We start from the raw sequence: 17,697 nt of genomic DNA on the forward strand, positions 1-17,697 counted from the left end.
TATTGCAAAGGCAATCAGCCCTACACTGCAAGGGATTTAAATATCCCTCCCTGCTGACGTCCTCTTCCGGGGCCGGCCCCTCTTCCGGGTACCAGCCCCTTTAAGGGGCGGGGCCGATCGCGGGCATGACGACGCTGCTCCCCGGATGGTGGCCATCTTGCTGCCGTGGCCCGTGCGCCGCGGACCGCGGGGAAGGGGACCCGAGCCGGCCTGGCTGGAGAAGGTAGGGGAGCCCGGTCGCGTGCAAACGCGATCGGGGTTCACAACAGTACCCCCCCTCTTACGTCCCCTCCTGGGCGGACCAGGTTTCTAAGGATGCATCCGATGAAAGTGAAGAAGCAACGATTTATCCAATATATTAGCCGCAGGTTCCCAGGAGTTCTCCTCAGGGCGAAAGCCCTCCCAGGCGATCAAGTACTCCCACCGTCGATGGTGGCGCCGAACGTCCAGAATCTCACGTACTTGATAGATGGCATCCTCAGCGGACTCGACAGCGGGGGCCGGACCCGGGGTCTTATGGAAAGGAGAGGAATGCAGAGGCTTCAATAGAGACACGTGAAAGGAATTGTGGATGCGAAGACTAGTAGGAAGCCGGAGGCGGTAGGTTACCGGACCCAGACGTTTACTGATAAGGAAAGGTCCGATGTACCTGGGAGCCAGTCGCATGGAAGGAACCCGGAGACGCAGATGACGAGTGGAAAGCCAAACCCGATCTCCCGGAAGAAAGTGCGGAGCAGGACGGCGATGCTTGTCAGCCATCCGTTTCGCTGCCTCTGCAGCCCTGTGCAGGCGAGCATTGGTGGTGACCCAAAGTTCATGTAGGAGGTGAGCCGAAAGTTGAGCAGCAGGAGAAGCTACCGTAAGAGGGAGAGGTAGTGGAGGGCGAGGTTGTTTACCAAAAACAATTTGAAAAGGAGAGTGTCCAGTGGCAGAATGTACATGAGAATTATGAGAGAATTCGGCCCAGGGGAGAAGGCTGGCCCAATCATCCTGACGGTGGTTCACAAAAAGACGTAAGAATAATTTTAATCCCCTATTGACCCGTTCAGCCTGACCATTCCCCTGCGGATGGAAAGCAGTGGTAAAGTCCAATTGGATGCCGAACTTCCGACAAAGCGCGTTCCAGAATTTGGCCGTGAACTGAGATCCCCGGTCAGAAGTGATGTGAAGAGGAAGGCCGTGAAGTCGAAAAATATGCGAGGTGAAGAGATCCGCCAATTCGGGAGCAGAAGGGATTTGGGTAAGGGCATAAAGTGGACCATCTTAGAAAAACGGTCGACAACGACCCAGATGACCTGGTTCCCCCCAGAAGGAGGCAAGTCGACTACAAAGTCCGTGGAAATGTGGGTCCAGGGCTCTAGGGGGGGTGGAAGGGGCTGGAGGAGCCCCCAGGGTCGCCCCGGCAACGGCTTCTGCTGAGCACACTTTGGACAGGAGGAAACATAAGCTTGTACATCCCCCTTCATCCGGGGCCACCAGTAGTAACGGGCAAGTAGTTCCCAGGTTCGTGCTTTCCCGGGGTGTCCAGCAGATAGCGAATCATGAGCCCATGAAAGTACTTTGGGGCGTAGTCTGAGAGGCACTACAGTCTTTCCGGGTGGTACCGTTTCAGTGACCGCTAGCATAAGTTTGGCGGGGATCGATAATGTGTTGAAGAGTCTCTGGTGAATCTTCGACCTCGAACGATCTGGATAGGGCATCCGCTCGCCCATTCTTCGCTGCGGGACGATACCGGAGGTTGAAGTCAAAACGTGAGAAGAATAAAGACCAGCGGGCTTGGCGAGGGTTGAGATGCTGAGCTCTGTTAAGATATTCCAAATTCTTGTGGTCAGTAAAAATGGTGATGGTGTGTTGCGCCCCCTCCAGCCACTGTCTCCATTCCTCCAAAGCCATCTTGATGGCCAGCAATTCTTTATCACCGATTCCATAGTTTTTTTCTGCGGGTGAGAACTTACGAGAGAAAAAAGAACAGGGAATTAGTGCCCTTCAATCCGAACACTGGCTGAGGACAGCCCCCACAGCTACCTCGGATGCGTCCACCTCAACGATAAATGGACGATTGGGGTTCGGATGATGGAGACATGGTTCTTGTAAAAAGGCCATCTTGATATCCTTAAATGCCTGTATTGCCTCTTGAGACCATCTCTTGGTATCAGCCCCCTTTCTGGTCAAAGCGGTAATCGGAGCTATGATGTGTGAATAATGTGGGATAAAGTTCCGGTAAAAATTGGAAAACCCCAGAAATCGCTGTATGGCTCGAAGTCCCTTGGGCTGTGGCCAGTCTCGAATACTGGCCAGTTTCTCTGGATCCATCTGAAACCCCGTGGTGGATATGATAAATCCTAAGAAAGGTATTGATTGTTTCTCGAAGAGACATTTCTCAAGTTTCACAAACAGCTGGTTCTCTCTGAGACGTTGTAAGACTCGTTTAACATCTTTGCGGTGTGTGTTCAGATCTTTGGAGTAAACGAGGATATCATCCAGGTACACAATCACTTGTTTATATAGCATGTCACGAAAAACTTCGTTCATCAGGTTTTGAAAAACCGCAGGTGCGTTACACAATCCAAAAGGCATGACTAGGTATTCGTAGTGGCCATTACGAGTATTAAAAGCGGTCTTCCACTCATCCCCCGGCTTAATTCGGACCAGGTTATATGCTCCCCGCAAGTCCAGTTTCGAGAAAATCTTTGCATCGTGCAATTGGTCTAGTAATTCAGGTATCAGTGGAAGAGGGTAACGATCTTTGCGGGTGATGGCGTTAAGACCCCTGTAATCTATACATGGCCTTAATGACCCGTCTTTCTTGGGTACAAAGAAAAACCCCGCACCTGCCGGGGATGTGGAAGGACGAATAAATCCTCGGGATAAATTCTCCTTAATGTAATCTGACATGGCCTGGGACTCTGGCCCCGAGAGTGGATAAATTCGCCCCCTGGGAGGAATGGTGTCCGGGAGTAAGTCTATAGCGCAATTGAACCGTCGATGACAGGGTAGGATCTCTGCTTTTTCTTTAGAAAAAACGTCCACAAATTCGGTGTATTGTGGGGGTAAAGCCAGCTTCGTGGTGGTTACTGGAATTGCAGGTTGAAGAGTCCATTGGATGCAAGTCCCATGGCAGTCTGGACCCCATGCCGCAATTTGGAGAGTACTCCAATCAATCGTAGGGGAATGTCGTTGTAACCAGGGCAGACCCAGTACCACTGGGTGGATGGCTTTTTCCAGGACAAAAAAAGAAATCTTTTCTTGATGTAACACTCCAGTGAGGAGGAGTAAAGGTGTAGTGCAGGAGGTAATCCGTCCAGGAAGGTTCTCACCACGGATGGAGGAAATGAATAGTGGTGTCTTACGAAGGTAAGTCGGAATCTGTAATTGATGGACCAGCTCTGCCAGAATGAATTTCCCTCCGGCCCCGGAATCAACCAGGGCCTGGGTGATGAAAGGTCCTGTCTCACATTGAAGTGTCACTGGTACAACAAATTGAGGAGCAGGATTACTCCCTAGGGTCTGCCCCTCCGAGACTCCTAGGACCGGTAGTTTCCCGGGCGCTCGGGACACTGAGCCAGAAGGTGTCCTCGGTTACCGCAGTATAGGCACAGCCCCAGCCTCCTTCGTCGTTGTTTTTCCTCAACCGTCAGCCGACTTCTTCCCAACTGCATGGGTTCATCCTTTGTCTCCGGTGGAACTTCGGCCGTGCCGGGAGTTACCAATGGACGGGAGAAATTGGGAGCCAAGGAAAATAGTCGGCGAGAGGTTCTTGTTTCTCTGGCCCTCTGTTGGATTCGTCGATCGATACGGCCTGCCAAGTCGATCAAGGAATCTAGATTCTCCGGAAGATCTCTACCTGCAAGTTCGTCCTTGATGCGGGGAGATAGGCCTTCAAGAAAAATGCCCCTAAGACAGTCCGATTGCCATCCTAACTCGGAGGCCAGTGTCCGAAATTCGATAGCAAAATCTGCCAAGGTACGGGAACCTTGGCGCAGATTTAATAGTTCGGATGAGGCTGTGGCCAGTCTTCCGGGTTCATCAAACACCTGGCGGAATGTAGTCATGAACCGAGACAAGTCATTCAATATGGGGTCTGTCTTCTCCCAGAGAGGGGATGCCCAGGCCATGGCCTTCCCGTCGAGCAAAGAGATGATAAAAGAGGTTTTCGTCTGGTCATTGGGGAATTGTTGTCCTTGTAATGAAAACCTTATAAAACACTGGTTAAGAAATCCTCGACATAACTTGGCCTCCCCGGAAAAGCGAGGAGGAGCGGGCAAGTGAGATATTGAAGCATGAATAGTTGGTGGAGGTGGTGCTGGAGCCGCGGCCTCGGCTCCATGGGGTCTTTCCAGATGCCGAGCTAACCGATCCACCGTGGCTGTTAGTGCTTCCAAGCTCAGTTGTTGTTGTTGTTGCATCTGACGTTGCTGCATCAACTGCTGGGCGAGGCCTGGGATTGCCTGAAGACCAGACAGGTCCACCGGGTCCATGGCCTTTGCAATCTGTTATGTAAGTGGACCCTTGACCCAGAGTAAAAGTCACCCACCTGAGGAATCTAGGTGCCTTTCGACTCTGGAAGTGGAAGTCCCGGTACTAGAACCCCTCAGTACCCTACGCTGGGCTTCAGCATGAACGGGGTACAGGCCAACGACAACCAGAACAGCGTCCTGGTTCCAGGCAGGGGTCAGTGTCCAATCCGAAGGTCCGGGTCGACCGCAGGGAAGGCAAGGTCAAGTCCAATCCGAGGTTCAGGCAGGCAGCAGGCAAGCAAGGTCAAAGTCCAATCCGGGGTCCAGGCAGGCAGCAGGCAAGCAAGGTCAGAGTCCAATCCGGGGTCCAGGCAGGCAGCAGGCAGGCAAGGTCAAGGTCCAATCCGGGGTCCAGGCAGGCAGCAGGCAAGCAAGGTCAAAATCCAATCCGGGGTCCAGGCAGGCAGCAGGCAAAGCAAAGTCAGAGTCCAATCCGAGGTCCAGTCAGGCAGCAGGCTTAAACAAGGTCAGGTCCGATCCGGGTCAAGACAGGCAGCAAGCAAGGCAAAAACAGGCAGGCAGGAGTCAGACAACCAGGGAACCGCAACAGGGACCAAAACACCAGACCTATTGCAAAGGCAATCAGCCCTACACTGCAAGGGATTTAAATATCCCTCCCTGCTGACGTCCTCTTCCGGGGCCGGCCCCTCTTCCGGGTACCAGCCCCTTTAAGGGGCGGGGCCGATCGCGGGCATGACGACGCTGCTCCCCGGATGGTGGCCATCTTGCTGCCGCGGCCCGTGCGCCGCGGACCGCGGGGAAGGGGACCCGAGCCGGCCTGGCTGGAGAAGGTAGGGGAGCCCGGTCGCGTGCAAACGCGATCGGGGTTCACAACATGAGGGGGCCGAGCTACGGGTCTGCTGCAGCCTGCGCGCTTAACAGTACCCCCCTTTACGCCCCCCCCCCCCCTTGGAGGTCTGGGTTTGCTCGGATGGGCACAATGAAACTTGAGGAGGAGTTTCTTATCCAGGATGTTTCAGGCTGGCTCCCACGAATTTTCTTCAGGGCCGTGACCCTCCCAGGAAAGGACGTATTCTCACCGACGGCCCCTACGGCGGACATCAAGGACTTCTTGGACCTTATAAGTTGTGTCGGTCTCCGCGACCAGCGGAGGAGGTGCAGGGGCCTTTTGTGAAGACCAGGATACGACCACAGGTTTTAGGAGTGATACATGAAACGTATTATGGATTCCCAATGTAAGCGGCAGCCGAAGTTGGTAAGTTATTGGTTTGACACGACAAATGATTGGAAAAGGTCCAATATACCTTGATGCAAACCTCTGAGAAGGTATCTTGAGTCAAATATAACGGGTGCTTAATCAGACTTTCTGGCCAGGAAGAAACTCAGGTGCCAAGCGTCGATGGCTGTCAGCAGATCTCTTGGCCCGGGAAGAGCTTGGTGTAAGCGAAGATTTGTCTGGTTCCAAAGTGCCTTAAGGGCATCGGCAGTGGCTTGCACAGCAGGAGAAGTCGAGCGTACAAACCGCTCCTTGAAGTCCTTCCTCCGTGCATATATAAACGATCGTCAGGACAATTGGTCGGAGCTTCTTCCTTGGGCGGAGTTCTCCCACAACTCCCACATTGCCGCTGCCACAGGTACGTCGCCCTTTTTGAGCATGCTCAAAAAAGGGAAAAGGGCGACGTACCTGTGGCAGCGGCAATGTGGGAGTTGTAGGAGAACTCTGCCCAAGGAAGAAGCTCCGACCAATTGTCCTGACAATCGTTTATATATGCACGGAGGAAGGAATTCAAGGAGCGGTTTGTACGCTCGGCTTGTCCATTGGCTTGAGGATGGTAGGCTGTTGTTAACTGATGTTAATGTCAAACCTTTTACAAAAGGCGCGCCAATATCTGGCGCTGAATTGTGGGCCTCTGTCAGAAACAGTGTCCTTGGGTAAGCCATGTAGTCGGAAGATGTGTCGAAAGAACAGTTGTGCTAATTCGGGTGCAGATGGTAGGCCCAGTAGTGGAACGAAATGGGCCATTTTGGAGAATCTGTTGTAACCCATATGACCGTGTGGCCTTTAGATAGTGGCAAATCCATGATGAAATCCATGGAAAGATGTGTCCACGGTTCTTCAGGAGCTTGAAGTGGCTGGAGTAAACCTCAAGGTCACCCAACCGGGGGTTTCTGTTGAGCACAAATACTGCAGGAATCGACGTACGCTTTAGTGTCAGAGACCATAGTGGGCCACCAGAAGAACTGCTGAAGCAGCGCTAGAGTTCGAGCTTGCCCTGGGTGGCCGGCAAACTTAGAATCATGTGCCCACCAGAGTACTCTTTCATGGAGTCGACGGGGCACCACAGTTTTCCCAGTAGGAACAGGATAAGTAGCAGAAAGACAAATGCAGGCCGGGTCAATAACATGACCGGTTCATCGGGTTTGTCTTCGGGGTCAAATGAACGTGATAGGGCATCTTCCCGGAGATTTTTCTCTGCTGGGCAGTAGTGAAGCTCGAAGTTAAATCTGGAAAAGAACAGAGCCCATCGGGCTTGACGGGCATTGAGATTTATTTATTTATTTATTTATTTATTTATTTATTTAATGCTGAGTTTGGCTCAAGTGTTCCAGGTTTTTATGATTTGTGAACACTGTAAATTTATGTTGGGCTCCCTCTAGCAATGGGTGCCACTCCTCCAAAGCCAGCTTGATGGCGAGTAACTCACGGTCTCCAATGCTGTAATTTTGTTCTGCAGCAGAGAATTTGTGCGAGTAGAAGGAAAACGGGACCATGGATCCGGACGCAGAGCATTGGTTCAGGACTGCCCCGCTCCAATCACAGAGGCATCTGCCTCAACCAGGAAGGGGCAATTAGCGTCCGGATGATGGAGACAGGATTCAGTTAAGAAAGCCTCTTTGAGGCAATTAAAGGCGGAAATAGCTTCCGTGGTCCAGTTTTGGGTTTCCTGACCCTTATGGGTTAAAGCTGTAAGAGGAGCCGCCAATGTAGAGTAGTGCGGTATAAAGTGGTGGTGGTAGTAATTAGTGACTCCTAGAAAATGTTGAAGTGCCTTCAGGCCCACGGATTGTGGCTAGTCTTGGATTCCTTTTAATTTCACAGGATCCATCGAGAACCCTTGTTGGGAGATTATGTACCCTAGAAAGGACAAGCTGGATTTTTCAAATAGGCACTTATTCAATTTTGCGAACAGATGGTTCTCCCAGAGACGTTGAAGTACAGTACAAACATCGGTACGGTGCGTGGCCAGGTCCTTGGAGAAGATAAGAATGTCATCCAGGTATGCCACAACTTTGATGTACAAGAGATCCCTGATGATTTCATTAATCATTCGCTGGAAAACTGCAGGTGCGTTACAAAGGCCGAAGGGCATCACTAAATATTCGGATTGTCCATCTCTGGTGTTGAAAGCAGTCTTCCAGATGTCATCAGGGCGAATACGCACCAAGTTGTAGGCTCCGTGTAAGTCTAACTTGGTGAAGATAGAAGCTCCATGTAGCCGATCAAACAATTCAGATATCAAGGGCAGAGGGTACTTGTCCTTGAGAATAATCGCATTCAGACCAAGGTAATCAATACACGATCTTAAAGATCCATCCTTTTTTGTGACGAAAAAGAACCCTGCGCCAGCAGGGAAGGTAGAGGGGCAAATGAACCCCTTTGCAAGATTATCCCAGATGTATTCCGTCATGGCCTTAGTCTCGGGAAGAGACAGAGGATAGGTACGCCCTCGGGGGGGCATGGTTCCAGGCAGAAGATCAATGAGACAATCAAATTTCCGAAGAGGAGGTAGGAGGTCCGCCTTCTGCTTCGAGAACACGTCTTCGAAGTCTGCGTAGGGAGCAGGTTTGCCTGAGGAAGTGGTTGCCAGAGGAACCACTGGTGGGAGCACCACTTTATGAAGACAAGTCTGGTGACAAGCGGAGCTCCATTCTGTGAGCTGGAGAGACCCCCAATCGAATTGGGGAGAGTGACGTTGGAGCCAAGGTAGTCCCAGAACTACGGTTGGATGGATTTCTCTAGAACCAAAAGTTCAATTTCTTCGGAATGGAGAGCGCCAGTAAGAAGTTGAACTGGCTCTGTGGTTAAGGAGATTCAACCAGGTAATGGTTCTCCGTAGATCGAAGCAATGCACAAGGAAGTCTCGAGAGGATGGGTATTGATACCCAGGAATTGAACTAGGTCTTTAAGGATAAAATTACCACCTACTCCGGAATCCACCAGAGCAAGGACAGGAAACGATTGAGAATCCCAGACTATAGTAACAGGCATGGATAGTTGAGGGGCCGGGAACGTTGCGCCCAAGTTCAGGATCCCAACTGAACTTAGGCCGGAAGTTTCCTGGATGGACTGGGCAAGTTTGTAGATGATGGCCGGGTGCTCCACAGTACAGACACAGGCCTGTTTGTCTCTGCCGGAGGCGCTCTTCCAGGGACAGGCGCCCACGACTGAACTGCAAGGGTTCGTCGGTCTTGGCCACAGCAGAATTCCTACCAGTAGTAGGGTTGGTAGCAGGTGGCGAGTGGGAATGGACCCAAGAGGGTTTCTTGGGCATCCGATTCTCCCGGTGACGCTCTTGGAGATGATGGTCAATTCGGCCTGTTAGATCGATAAGATCCTCAAGAGAGGAAGGGAGCTCTTGTGCTGCCAACTCATCCTTTAGTTGGGGGGAGAGCCCGTCCAGGTAGATAGCTCACAGACAGTCCTCCTGCCAAGCGGGTTCAGATGCTAAAGTCCAGAATTCAATGGTGTAGTCAAAGAGGCTTCTTTGACCTTGTCGAAGGTGTAATAGACTTGTACTTCCCACGGCATGCTGCCCAGGATCATCAAAGGTTCGCCGGAACACGGCCACGAACCAAGACAGTTCCCGTAGGAGTGAGTCCGATCGCTCCCACAAGGGAGAAGCCCATGCCAGCGCCTTTCCTTCTAGGTGAGACAAGATGAAGGTGACCTTGGTTAATTCATCTTGAAAGATGGAGGGTTGAAGAGCAAACTGCATATAGCACTGGTTAATAAACCCGATGCACAGTTTGGAGTCACTGTTGAAATGAGACGGGGCAGGAGGGCCAGCAGGGCTCTGGAGGAGGAAGTGAGAGGAAACCATCGCTAGAATTGAATTGCTGGACATGGCATCTAGCCGTGTATGCAGACGCTTGAGGGAAGAGGCCAGAGCCTCGGGAAACTGTTGCTGTTCTTGTACCTTTAGGGCCAGGTCAGGAAAAGCCTGGAGGGCACGCAGCTCTGCCGGGTCCATGGCCTTTGAAATCTCTTGCGCCGGAGGCGGACCCTTGGGCCGAGGTGGGGTTGACGCTACCCGTAGGAGGGATCATACGGGTCCCCACCGTCGGCAGGCAGAGAGTGCTGATGGACGGAGGCCGGCTGGCGCTTCACCAATACCAGCCCTCGTTCCCCGCGGGTTGAGCCTTTGGATGCCGGGGCCGGCGGGACTTAGGTGGCCTCTGTCAGTGGTCGTTGATGGGTGGATCGAGGTCAGCCCAGAGGCAGCAACTAGTGTAGGTATCAGTCTGTACTGGACAGGGCGGAGTTCCGGGCGCCAATAGGAACACAGTCTGACAGAGGGCGCCCGAGCAAGAGTAGGCCGAAGCCTGAGTGAACCACGTCCAGGACAAAAGCTGAAGAGGCGTCTTTAAGCAAGCTGGGATCAGGGCTGGCGGCAGTCTGGAAGTAGTGGCAAGCAAGGCTAAGGTCTTAGACGAGGAGAGAGTCAAAGAATGGTCAGACGAAGCAGAAGTCCAAGGCTAGAGAGAAAAGCAACGGTGTAGTCAAGTGAGGCAGAGGTCCGGGACTGGAGAGAGGCAACGGAGTCGTCAGGCAATGCAGAGGTCCGGGGCTGGAGAGAGGCAACAGAGTCGTCAGGCAATGCAGAGGTCCGGGGCTGGAGAGAGGCAACGGAGTAGTCAGGGAATGCAGAGGTCCGGGGCTGGAGAGAGGCAACGGAGTAGTCAGGCACTGCAGAGGTCAAACCAGGTTAGCAATCCGAAGGAGAGACGAAGGAACAGGAACACAGGAACAGGGAAACAGGAATGAAGGCAATCAGGATCGGGAACCAGGAACTGAAGAGGCAACGAGGGCTCGACTAGTGAGGGGACCTGTTGCAAAGGCAATTTGAGAGAGCGGAGCCCAGGCTTATATACCGGAGCTCAGCCGATGTCATCATCCGGGGCCTCAACCAGGTTCCCACCGTGGGCCCTATTTAAGGACTAGCTGCGCGCGTGCCTAGGGAGGGATGCGGTGCTGGTCGGGTCGCGTCTCTCCGCGTGCCACGCTGAGAGGCCCAATGCGGAGCATCAGGAGCTGCAGCAGAGCCGGAGGGCCAAGGATGGGTCTGGCGGCCTACAACTGCCAGAGACGAGGGACCAGGTGCTGGATCACTTTGAAAGAGGTGAGGGGGCTGAGCCGTGGGTCTGCCACGGTCAGCGCACGTAACAGGGGAGGCTTCAATTGAAACAAAATCCGCATGAAATGAACAACTCTAGGCTGTACAGAGATGGGCTTACCCTCTACACTATGGTGATATGCGCCAATCACACTCAAATGAACCTAATTGAGTTGGTCTTGAGACCAGCTTTAGAAAGGTGCAGAAGACAGTCAAGCAGTTTTTGTATTGAGCAGGAGAAAGGATCTACACCACATGAAAAACCTCCTCCACTTCAGCCCATTGGATTTCCTGGTGGAAGACTTTCTAGAAACCATAAGGTCACGAGACACATCTAACAAGAGACTGAGGGGTTGCAGGATCAACTTCTCAACTTCCATGCTGTGAGCAACAGGGCCTGAAAGTTGGGATGTCATAATTGCCCTGATCCTGGGTGATGAGATCTGGGGAAGCCCCCAGTCTGATCAGTTTCCAGATGGACAGCTCCCAAAGGAGTGGAAACCAGATCTGCCTTGGCTATTGAGAAGCTAGGAGGAACATAGTCTCTTTGTCCTTGAGTTTCAATAAAGTCTTCGCCACCAGCAGAACTAGAAGATACTTGTACAGGAGAACCGGGCCCCAAAGCAGGGCAAAGGTGTCTAAAGGCTAGTTTGCCGTGTGTCCTGTACATGGAGCAGAACTGATGAACCTTCCTATTCCAAGGAGCCGTGAACAGATCCACTTCTAAGCTTCCCCAGAGGTGGAAGATCTGGTTCTCCTCCCCCTGATCCAGAGACCATTCTTGGGGTCTGAAAGAGAGACTCAATCTGTCCACTATCCCATTATCCATACTGGCCAAATATGTCACTCTGAGTCACATTCCGAGGGAGAGGGCCCAGGGCATATCTCGTCTGCTTTTCAACACAGGAGTTAAGAGCCTGATCCTCCCTGCTTGTTGGTATAGTATATCACCACTTGGTTATTTGTTTGGATCAAAAATTGTTGGACAGACAATCTCTGAAAGCCCACTGCACATATCTGATCGCCCAGAGCTCCAGGAAGTTGATTTGACAGAGACATTCCTAGGCAGACCAGAGACCTAAGTGCTGAGTCCATCTATATGGACTCCCTAGCCCAAGGTGGACACATCTGCGGTTAGGACAATTTGAATGCAAGGAATTTGGAAGGAAACCCCACTGTTCAAAGTTAGACATTTCCTGCCACCAGGACAAGGAGTCCTGGAGGGACAGGATGATTCAGATCCTGCATGGCCCGAAGCCACTGAGATCACTAGGTCTATTGAGCTTGTCGCATGTGCATGAGTGCCAAGGGAATAACATGCACTGTAGTAGCCATGTGGCCCAAAAGTCTCAACATGGGCCATGATGATACCTGCTGTCTCTGATGAATCTCTGCCATGAAGGCCATCATAGCAATGGTCTGTTTCCGTGGCAAAAAGGTCTTGGCCTGAGCTGTGTCTAGCAGGACACCGAAGTCCAATTGCAGGCTGAGATGGGACTTGGGGGTAGTTGATGATGAATCCCTAGAGACTCCAACACCCGGTTGGTCAAACGCATGGACCCTATGGCCCCTGCCTGAGAGGTGCTCTTGACCAGTCAATTGTCCAGATAGGGGAAAACATGAACTCCCAGTCTGTGAAGGTGCACTGCCACCACAGCCAGGTATTTTGTAAAGACCTACAGGACCGAAGCTAGCCCAAATGGCAGAACACGGTCCTGGAAGTGCTGTTTCCTACAACGAATCAGAGATTCTTCCGGTGGCTGGGGAAGATCTCGATGTAAGTGTATACATCTTTCAGATAGAGAAAGGATAGCCAATCCCCTTTTTACAGGAAAGGGATCAAGGTATCCAAGGAAACCATCTTGAACTTTTCTCTTTTTAGAAACTTGTTCAAAGCCCTTAGTTCTAGGATGGGATGGAGGAGCGCTCCAACAGAAGAACTGAGAGGACAGGATCATCTTGCTGGTGGCTGAAAGGAATCAGGAAGTCCTGCTTGGGAAATTTTTTAAAAGTATGGGGGAGAAGTAAACTATTGGGTTATATTAATTAGTGTGTTTGTGAAGAATCCCGCCCAGGTGAAGTTGCCTGGGATCGCATTGGATCCGACAGCACTCCCCGAGGGCCCCCAGTGTGGAGGGGCCGTCGGGAATAGAGAGGTCCGGTGTAGTCTAGCTGGTGGATCCGGAGTCCTCTACAGGCTGAGGGGGACCTTGTCTCGGTTCCCCCCCCCCCCCCCCCCCGAGCTTCTTCGCATAACAGGCACAGGGCGGAAGTCACCTCGGGCTGCGCCGCTCTCAGGTAGCATGCTGGACAGAGGGCTTGACCTTTAGCTGTCTTGGACGGCAGTGCCATGATTTGCGCGTGTATCCTGTACAGGTGTGCATGCCAGGAGGCCTGGTTATGCGCTCCGAGTGTGCCTACGTTGTGCGTGTCGGAAGATGCACGTGTAGCTGTGCGCACGGGCCTAGTTCTGCACTCGGCATCCTTGAGTGTGCCGCTGTGTGCCCGGCCCTGATGTGCACGTCGCTGTGCGCATGGAACAGATGCGCTCGCTGCTATGTGCACAAGTACTTTGTGCGCCCGGCTGGCCGCTGTGCGCATGGCTCAGTTGTGTGGACGATGCGGTGACCAAGAGGGGGAAAGGCGCTGGCGACCACGCGGTAAGATGGCAGCCCCCTCAGGGGGTCTCCACGTGGGAGGACCCTCTTGCCAGATCGGGGTCTAGCCCAGATGGGGCTGTTCAACCTGATTGTACAGACACCAGAGGGACGATCTGTGCGGCTGTCCGAGCCTCGGAGACCGGAGACTTAGAGAAAGATTTCTACTTTACCTTGTCTCGACGCTTCCCGGTCCTCTGCTGGGCGGTCTCCGGCTGCGGGGGGAGAGGAAATTACCTTCACCGCCGTGCTCGGTTCTGCACCCGCTCCTCTCAGCCGCTCCCTTTTCAGGGGGCTAAGTCCAAGCCGGGTCAGCTACCGGACCGAGGCTGCCTCTCAGCCACTCCCTTTCCTGGGGGCTAAGCCTGCGCAGGGACCGCGGCTTACTTCTGAGGGATCTCGGAAATCACCTCAGGAAATCTCGACTGGGGGAGGGACCCTTAGGTATCATCGCAGGAGAACGGGGCTCGTTTTGGAGGTAAGGTTTTCTTTGTTTCTTCTTGGAGTTTGGTTTTCTAACGCTGTGCAAGCGTGTGTGAAGTCCCGAACTGCTATGAAGACGAAAAAAAACTGGAGAGCAAAGCCTCGTGCATGGGTATATGTAGTGCTGAAGTCAGATTTAAATCTGACTCCGTCTCCAACAGCTATCAGGAGTACACTATATCCATTGGTCCTGAGTCCATCTGCTACACGCTAGGAAAGGGCAGGGATTTCATTTTTAAATCCTTGCCTGTACTTTCTCCCTCCTACTTTCCACCTGCAAAATGCACGGAGTAAAGAATCTCTGAGCCACCAGCATGCCACTGAAAATTGGCTTGCAAGCCCATGGCAAATGTCTCCCATTATGAGCAGTCCATGTTCCATCTAATTTTTATGGACTGTATATACAAAAAAGTTCTCGTGTGCAAAGTAGTGCACAGTGTTCATTGAAATACCATTCTATTTTCCCTTTCCTGTGAGTGCTATGTTTTCCTGTGTGCTCTTGTTTTATAACCTAAGAACATGTGCGAACATGTACAGCTTACAGGGAACATTGTGTGCAGTTAGTGTTTTCCTAAGGAGATGAGGAAAGCCAGAGTCAAATCCCATTTCTTACACTGATTCACAGTGTGAACTTGAGACATTTCACATGCCCCTTTCTTTGTACTTTGCTTAATCATTTTTATTTAGTCCTGATTTCCTCAGTTTACATCAGCAAATGAATGTCTTTCAGTGTGCATTCCAGGAGTACATTCCTGCACCTCAGAGAGTTGGGGTTTTTTAAGATAAGAAGACCTCATGATATGCTGCTGAACAATTGAAAAAGGAATCTTAGAGACTTTAGAGTGCTATCCCTTCTAATAAAAATAATCTAAAACAAATAAAGCCTCACTCCTAATAACAAAGCATCAAGGGAAAAAGTATAAAAAAGGCAAAAATTATCAAAATGGCCAACAAACTTCAAATCAACATTTTGTTTTCAATTCTATTGGCTGACATGAATCAGACAGGATTCTGTAAATGCAAAATGTTTTGCACATGACCAAGGCAGATTCTACCTTCTTGGCCATTTCAAAGTCGAGTCCTTCCAAAGCCTCCATAGCCAGTTCCCTCCAATCAGTGTCTGTCACACCCAAGCAGGCAATCTGATAGGCTTCCTTAAACATCTTCCGCTCCAAATACTGATACATAGGTGCAGACTGGAAAGTTTTGGGTAAAAAGAAAAATGCAAAATGTTAATACACATTTTTACTTTTGTGCCTCAAAATATTTTACAGACAGCAGAAAGACACTGGCTACAAAATGGCCTCAGGGTCTGGGCTGTTCTCAAATTGGACACCAGAAATCCCATGTCAAAACCACATTAATTACAAACAACTGGGGACAGCAATAGCACTTTACATAAATAATATCAAAGCAACGGAAATTCAGGGAATATGGAGAAAGAAGGTGCTATGTGTTACCTTGAAAAGGGAAGATGACACTTCTACCTGCACTACAGTGACCTAAAAACCTCTGGCACAGATAGAAGAATTGGATAAAGATCTAGTCAAATCAGAGACATACATAAGATTGTAGTGAAGCGGGAGGCATTGCTGGGGTTATTTTAATGTGCTGGATGTAAACTAAAGCAACCCAATTGCAGAATCAGTTAAAAATATAGAGATCCTGGACTCCCTTCAAGGGTTCTTCTCAGGCAAATGATAATAGAACCCACAAGGGAGAAGATGAAAATGAATATTTGTACTTACAAATAAAGAAAGTGTTCCTAGTGTCCAGATTGGTAGTCACCTGAAATCTAGTGCACATCAAATATTATGGTTTAATATAAGAGCCAAAGCAGAGCAGGATCATACTGGACTTCAGGAGTACCAAATTTGATGCATGGGAAAATACATCATAGAAGGTTTAGGAGGATGGAAAGTTCTTTGAAAACAGTAGTAAGACCAATAAATGATATGAAATTAAGTGAAAACAAGAAGAAAGAAAAAGAGACCAGTATGGTTTTCCAAAGAGGTAGCAGAAAAAGAAAAGTGAAAAGTACAAGAGCTCTCTGAAAGTAGAACATAAGGAAGAATAGTGAAGCTGAAGAAAGCAGAAAAAGGAGTCAGGACAATGAAATTGAGAGCAGAAGAGACACCTAAGGCAGTAATGTGAGATAAGACTGTTTTCAGGTATGTCAGTGAAAGGTGGAAGGGACTGTAAGACAGAGGAGAAAAGGAGAACTGTATAGAGGCTGATGAAGAGAAAGCAGAAATACTAATAAATATTTCTGTTTTATATTCACTGACAAGATTAAATCATATTGAGAGTTCAGAAGGTTCTGGTGGTCTGCTAAGAATCATAAGACCAAAAGGACTGGAGAATAGTGGCTGTGGTCCCTCTTTATTGAGGTGTAATTTCCAGTAGCCCACATGTCGAACAAATAGAAAAATTGGTTCTTACCTGCTAATTTTTGTACCTGTAGTATCACAGATCAGTCCAGACTCCTGAGTTTTGCCTCCCTGCCAGTAGATGGAGACAGAGAAAGTTTCACTGATACTGTACATAACGAAGTGTGCATCCTACAGTCCCTCAGTATTGATCTGTACCCAAGCCAAGATGGCAGCAATAACCATAAACTTCTAAGCCTACACGCTCTCCTCCAATGAGCTAGAGGCCGGTGAAGTTGCCCAAAAAGACAATAGAAAACTCGTTTCCCAAATTTAACATAAGTGATCAGAATTGAAAACCTCCAACAACTGCTCACTATATATAAAGCAACAGTACGAGCAGCAGAATCCCCCCCCCCCCTCCCCTCCCCGTAAACTGGCGGGTCTCTGGACTGATCTGTGGTACTACAGGAACGAAAATTAGCAGGTAAAAACCAAATTTCTTTTCCCTGTATGTACCCAGATCAGTCCAGACTCCTGGGATATACCTAAGCTCCCCTTAACTCTAGTGGGCCCTAGAAAGTTCCGCTCGTAGAACACTCTCACCAAAGCACATGGAAGCCAGAGCCCCAAGCCTTCCCAGACCCGATCTAAATGATAGCAATTTTACAAGAGACAGCAAACTATACAATAGATTTCATATCATAATGTAAATAATGTAAATATTTTAATCCCTACCGTTCGGCTCTCTTATTCTAATTTCTCTTCCCAGTTTTAAGACCCTGTTGTAATGTAACTTTTGTTCTCCTTGCACTTGTTTTTTCGTTTCTTGTTCTCACCCCTTGTTTTATGTAAACCGGCATGATGTGGTTTCTAATCATGAATGCCGGTATAGAAAAACGCTAAATAAATAAATAAATAGATAAATAAATAAATAAATAAATAAATATCCAAGCGATAATGCCTAGCAAAAGTGTGCAATGACTTCCCAGTAGCTGCCCTGCAAATTTCATGTGGAGATAATTGTTGTGACTCAGCCCAGGAGGTCGTCTGAAAATGCGTCGAGTGTGCCCCTAAACCCCTGGCACCGGGCATCCTTTAGAAATAAGAACATAAGAACATGCCATACTGGATCAGACCAAGGGTCCATCAAGCCCAGCATCCTGTTTCCAACAATGGCCAATCCAGGCCATAAGAACCTGGCAAGTACCAAAAAACTAAGTCTATCTCTTGCTACTGATGCTAGTAATAGCAGTGGCTATTTTCTAAGTCAACTTAATTAATAGCATAAGAACATGCCATACTGGGTCAGACC

At 50.0% G+C, this 17,697-nt stretch overlaps 1 protein-coding gene across 3 annotated transcripts in view; it reads right to left on the minus strand.

The window, feature by feature from the left end:
• IFT122 (intraflagellar transport 122) overlaps positions 1–17,697 on the minus strand; it is a 335,375-nt gene that overhangs the window by 193,083 nt on the left and 124,595 nt on the right. For all 3 annotated transcript variants that reach the window (XM_029601417.1, XM_029601416.1, XM_029601414.1), the window contains one exon: positions 15,069–15,209. In XM_029601417.1, coding sequence (XP_029457277.1) covers positions 15,069–15,209 — 141 coding nt within the window. The remainder of the gene's footprint in view (positions 1–15,068; positions 15,210–17,697) is intronic.

Source organism: Rhinatrema bivittatum, chromosome 4, assembly GCF_901001135.1.
Source record: "Rhinatrema bivittatum chromosome 4, aRhiBiv1.1, whole genome shotgun sequence".
NCBI classification, from domain to species: Eukaryota; Metazoa; Chordata; class Amphibia; order Gymnophiona; family Rhinatrematidae; genus Rhinatrema; species Rhinatrema bivittatum.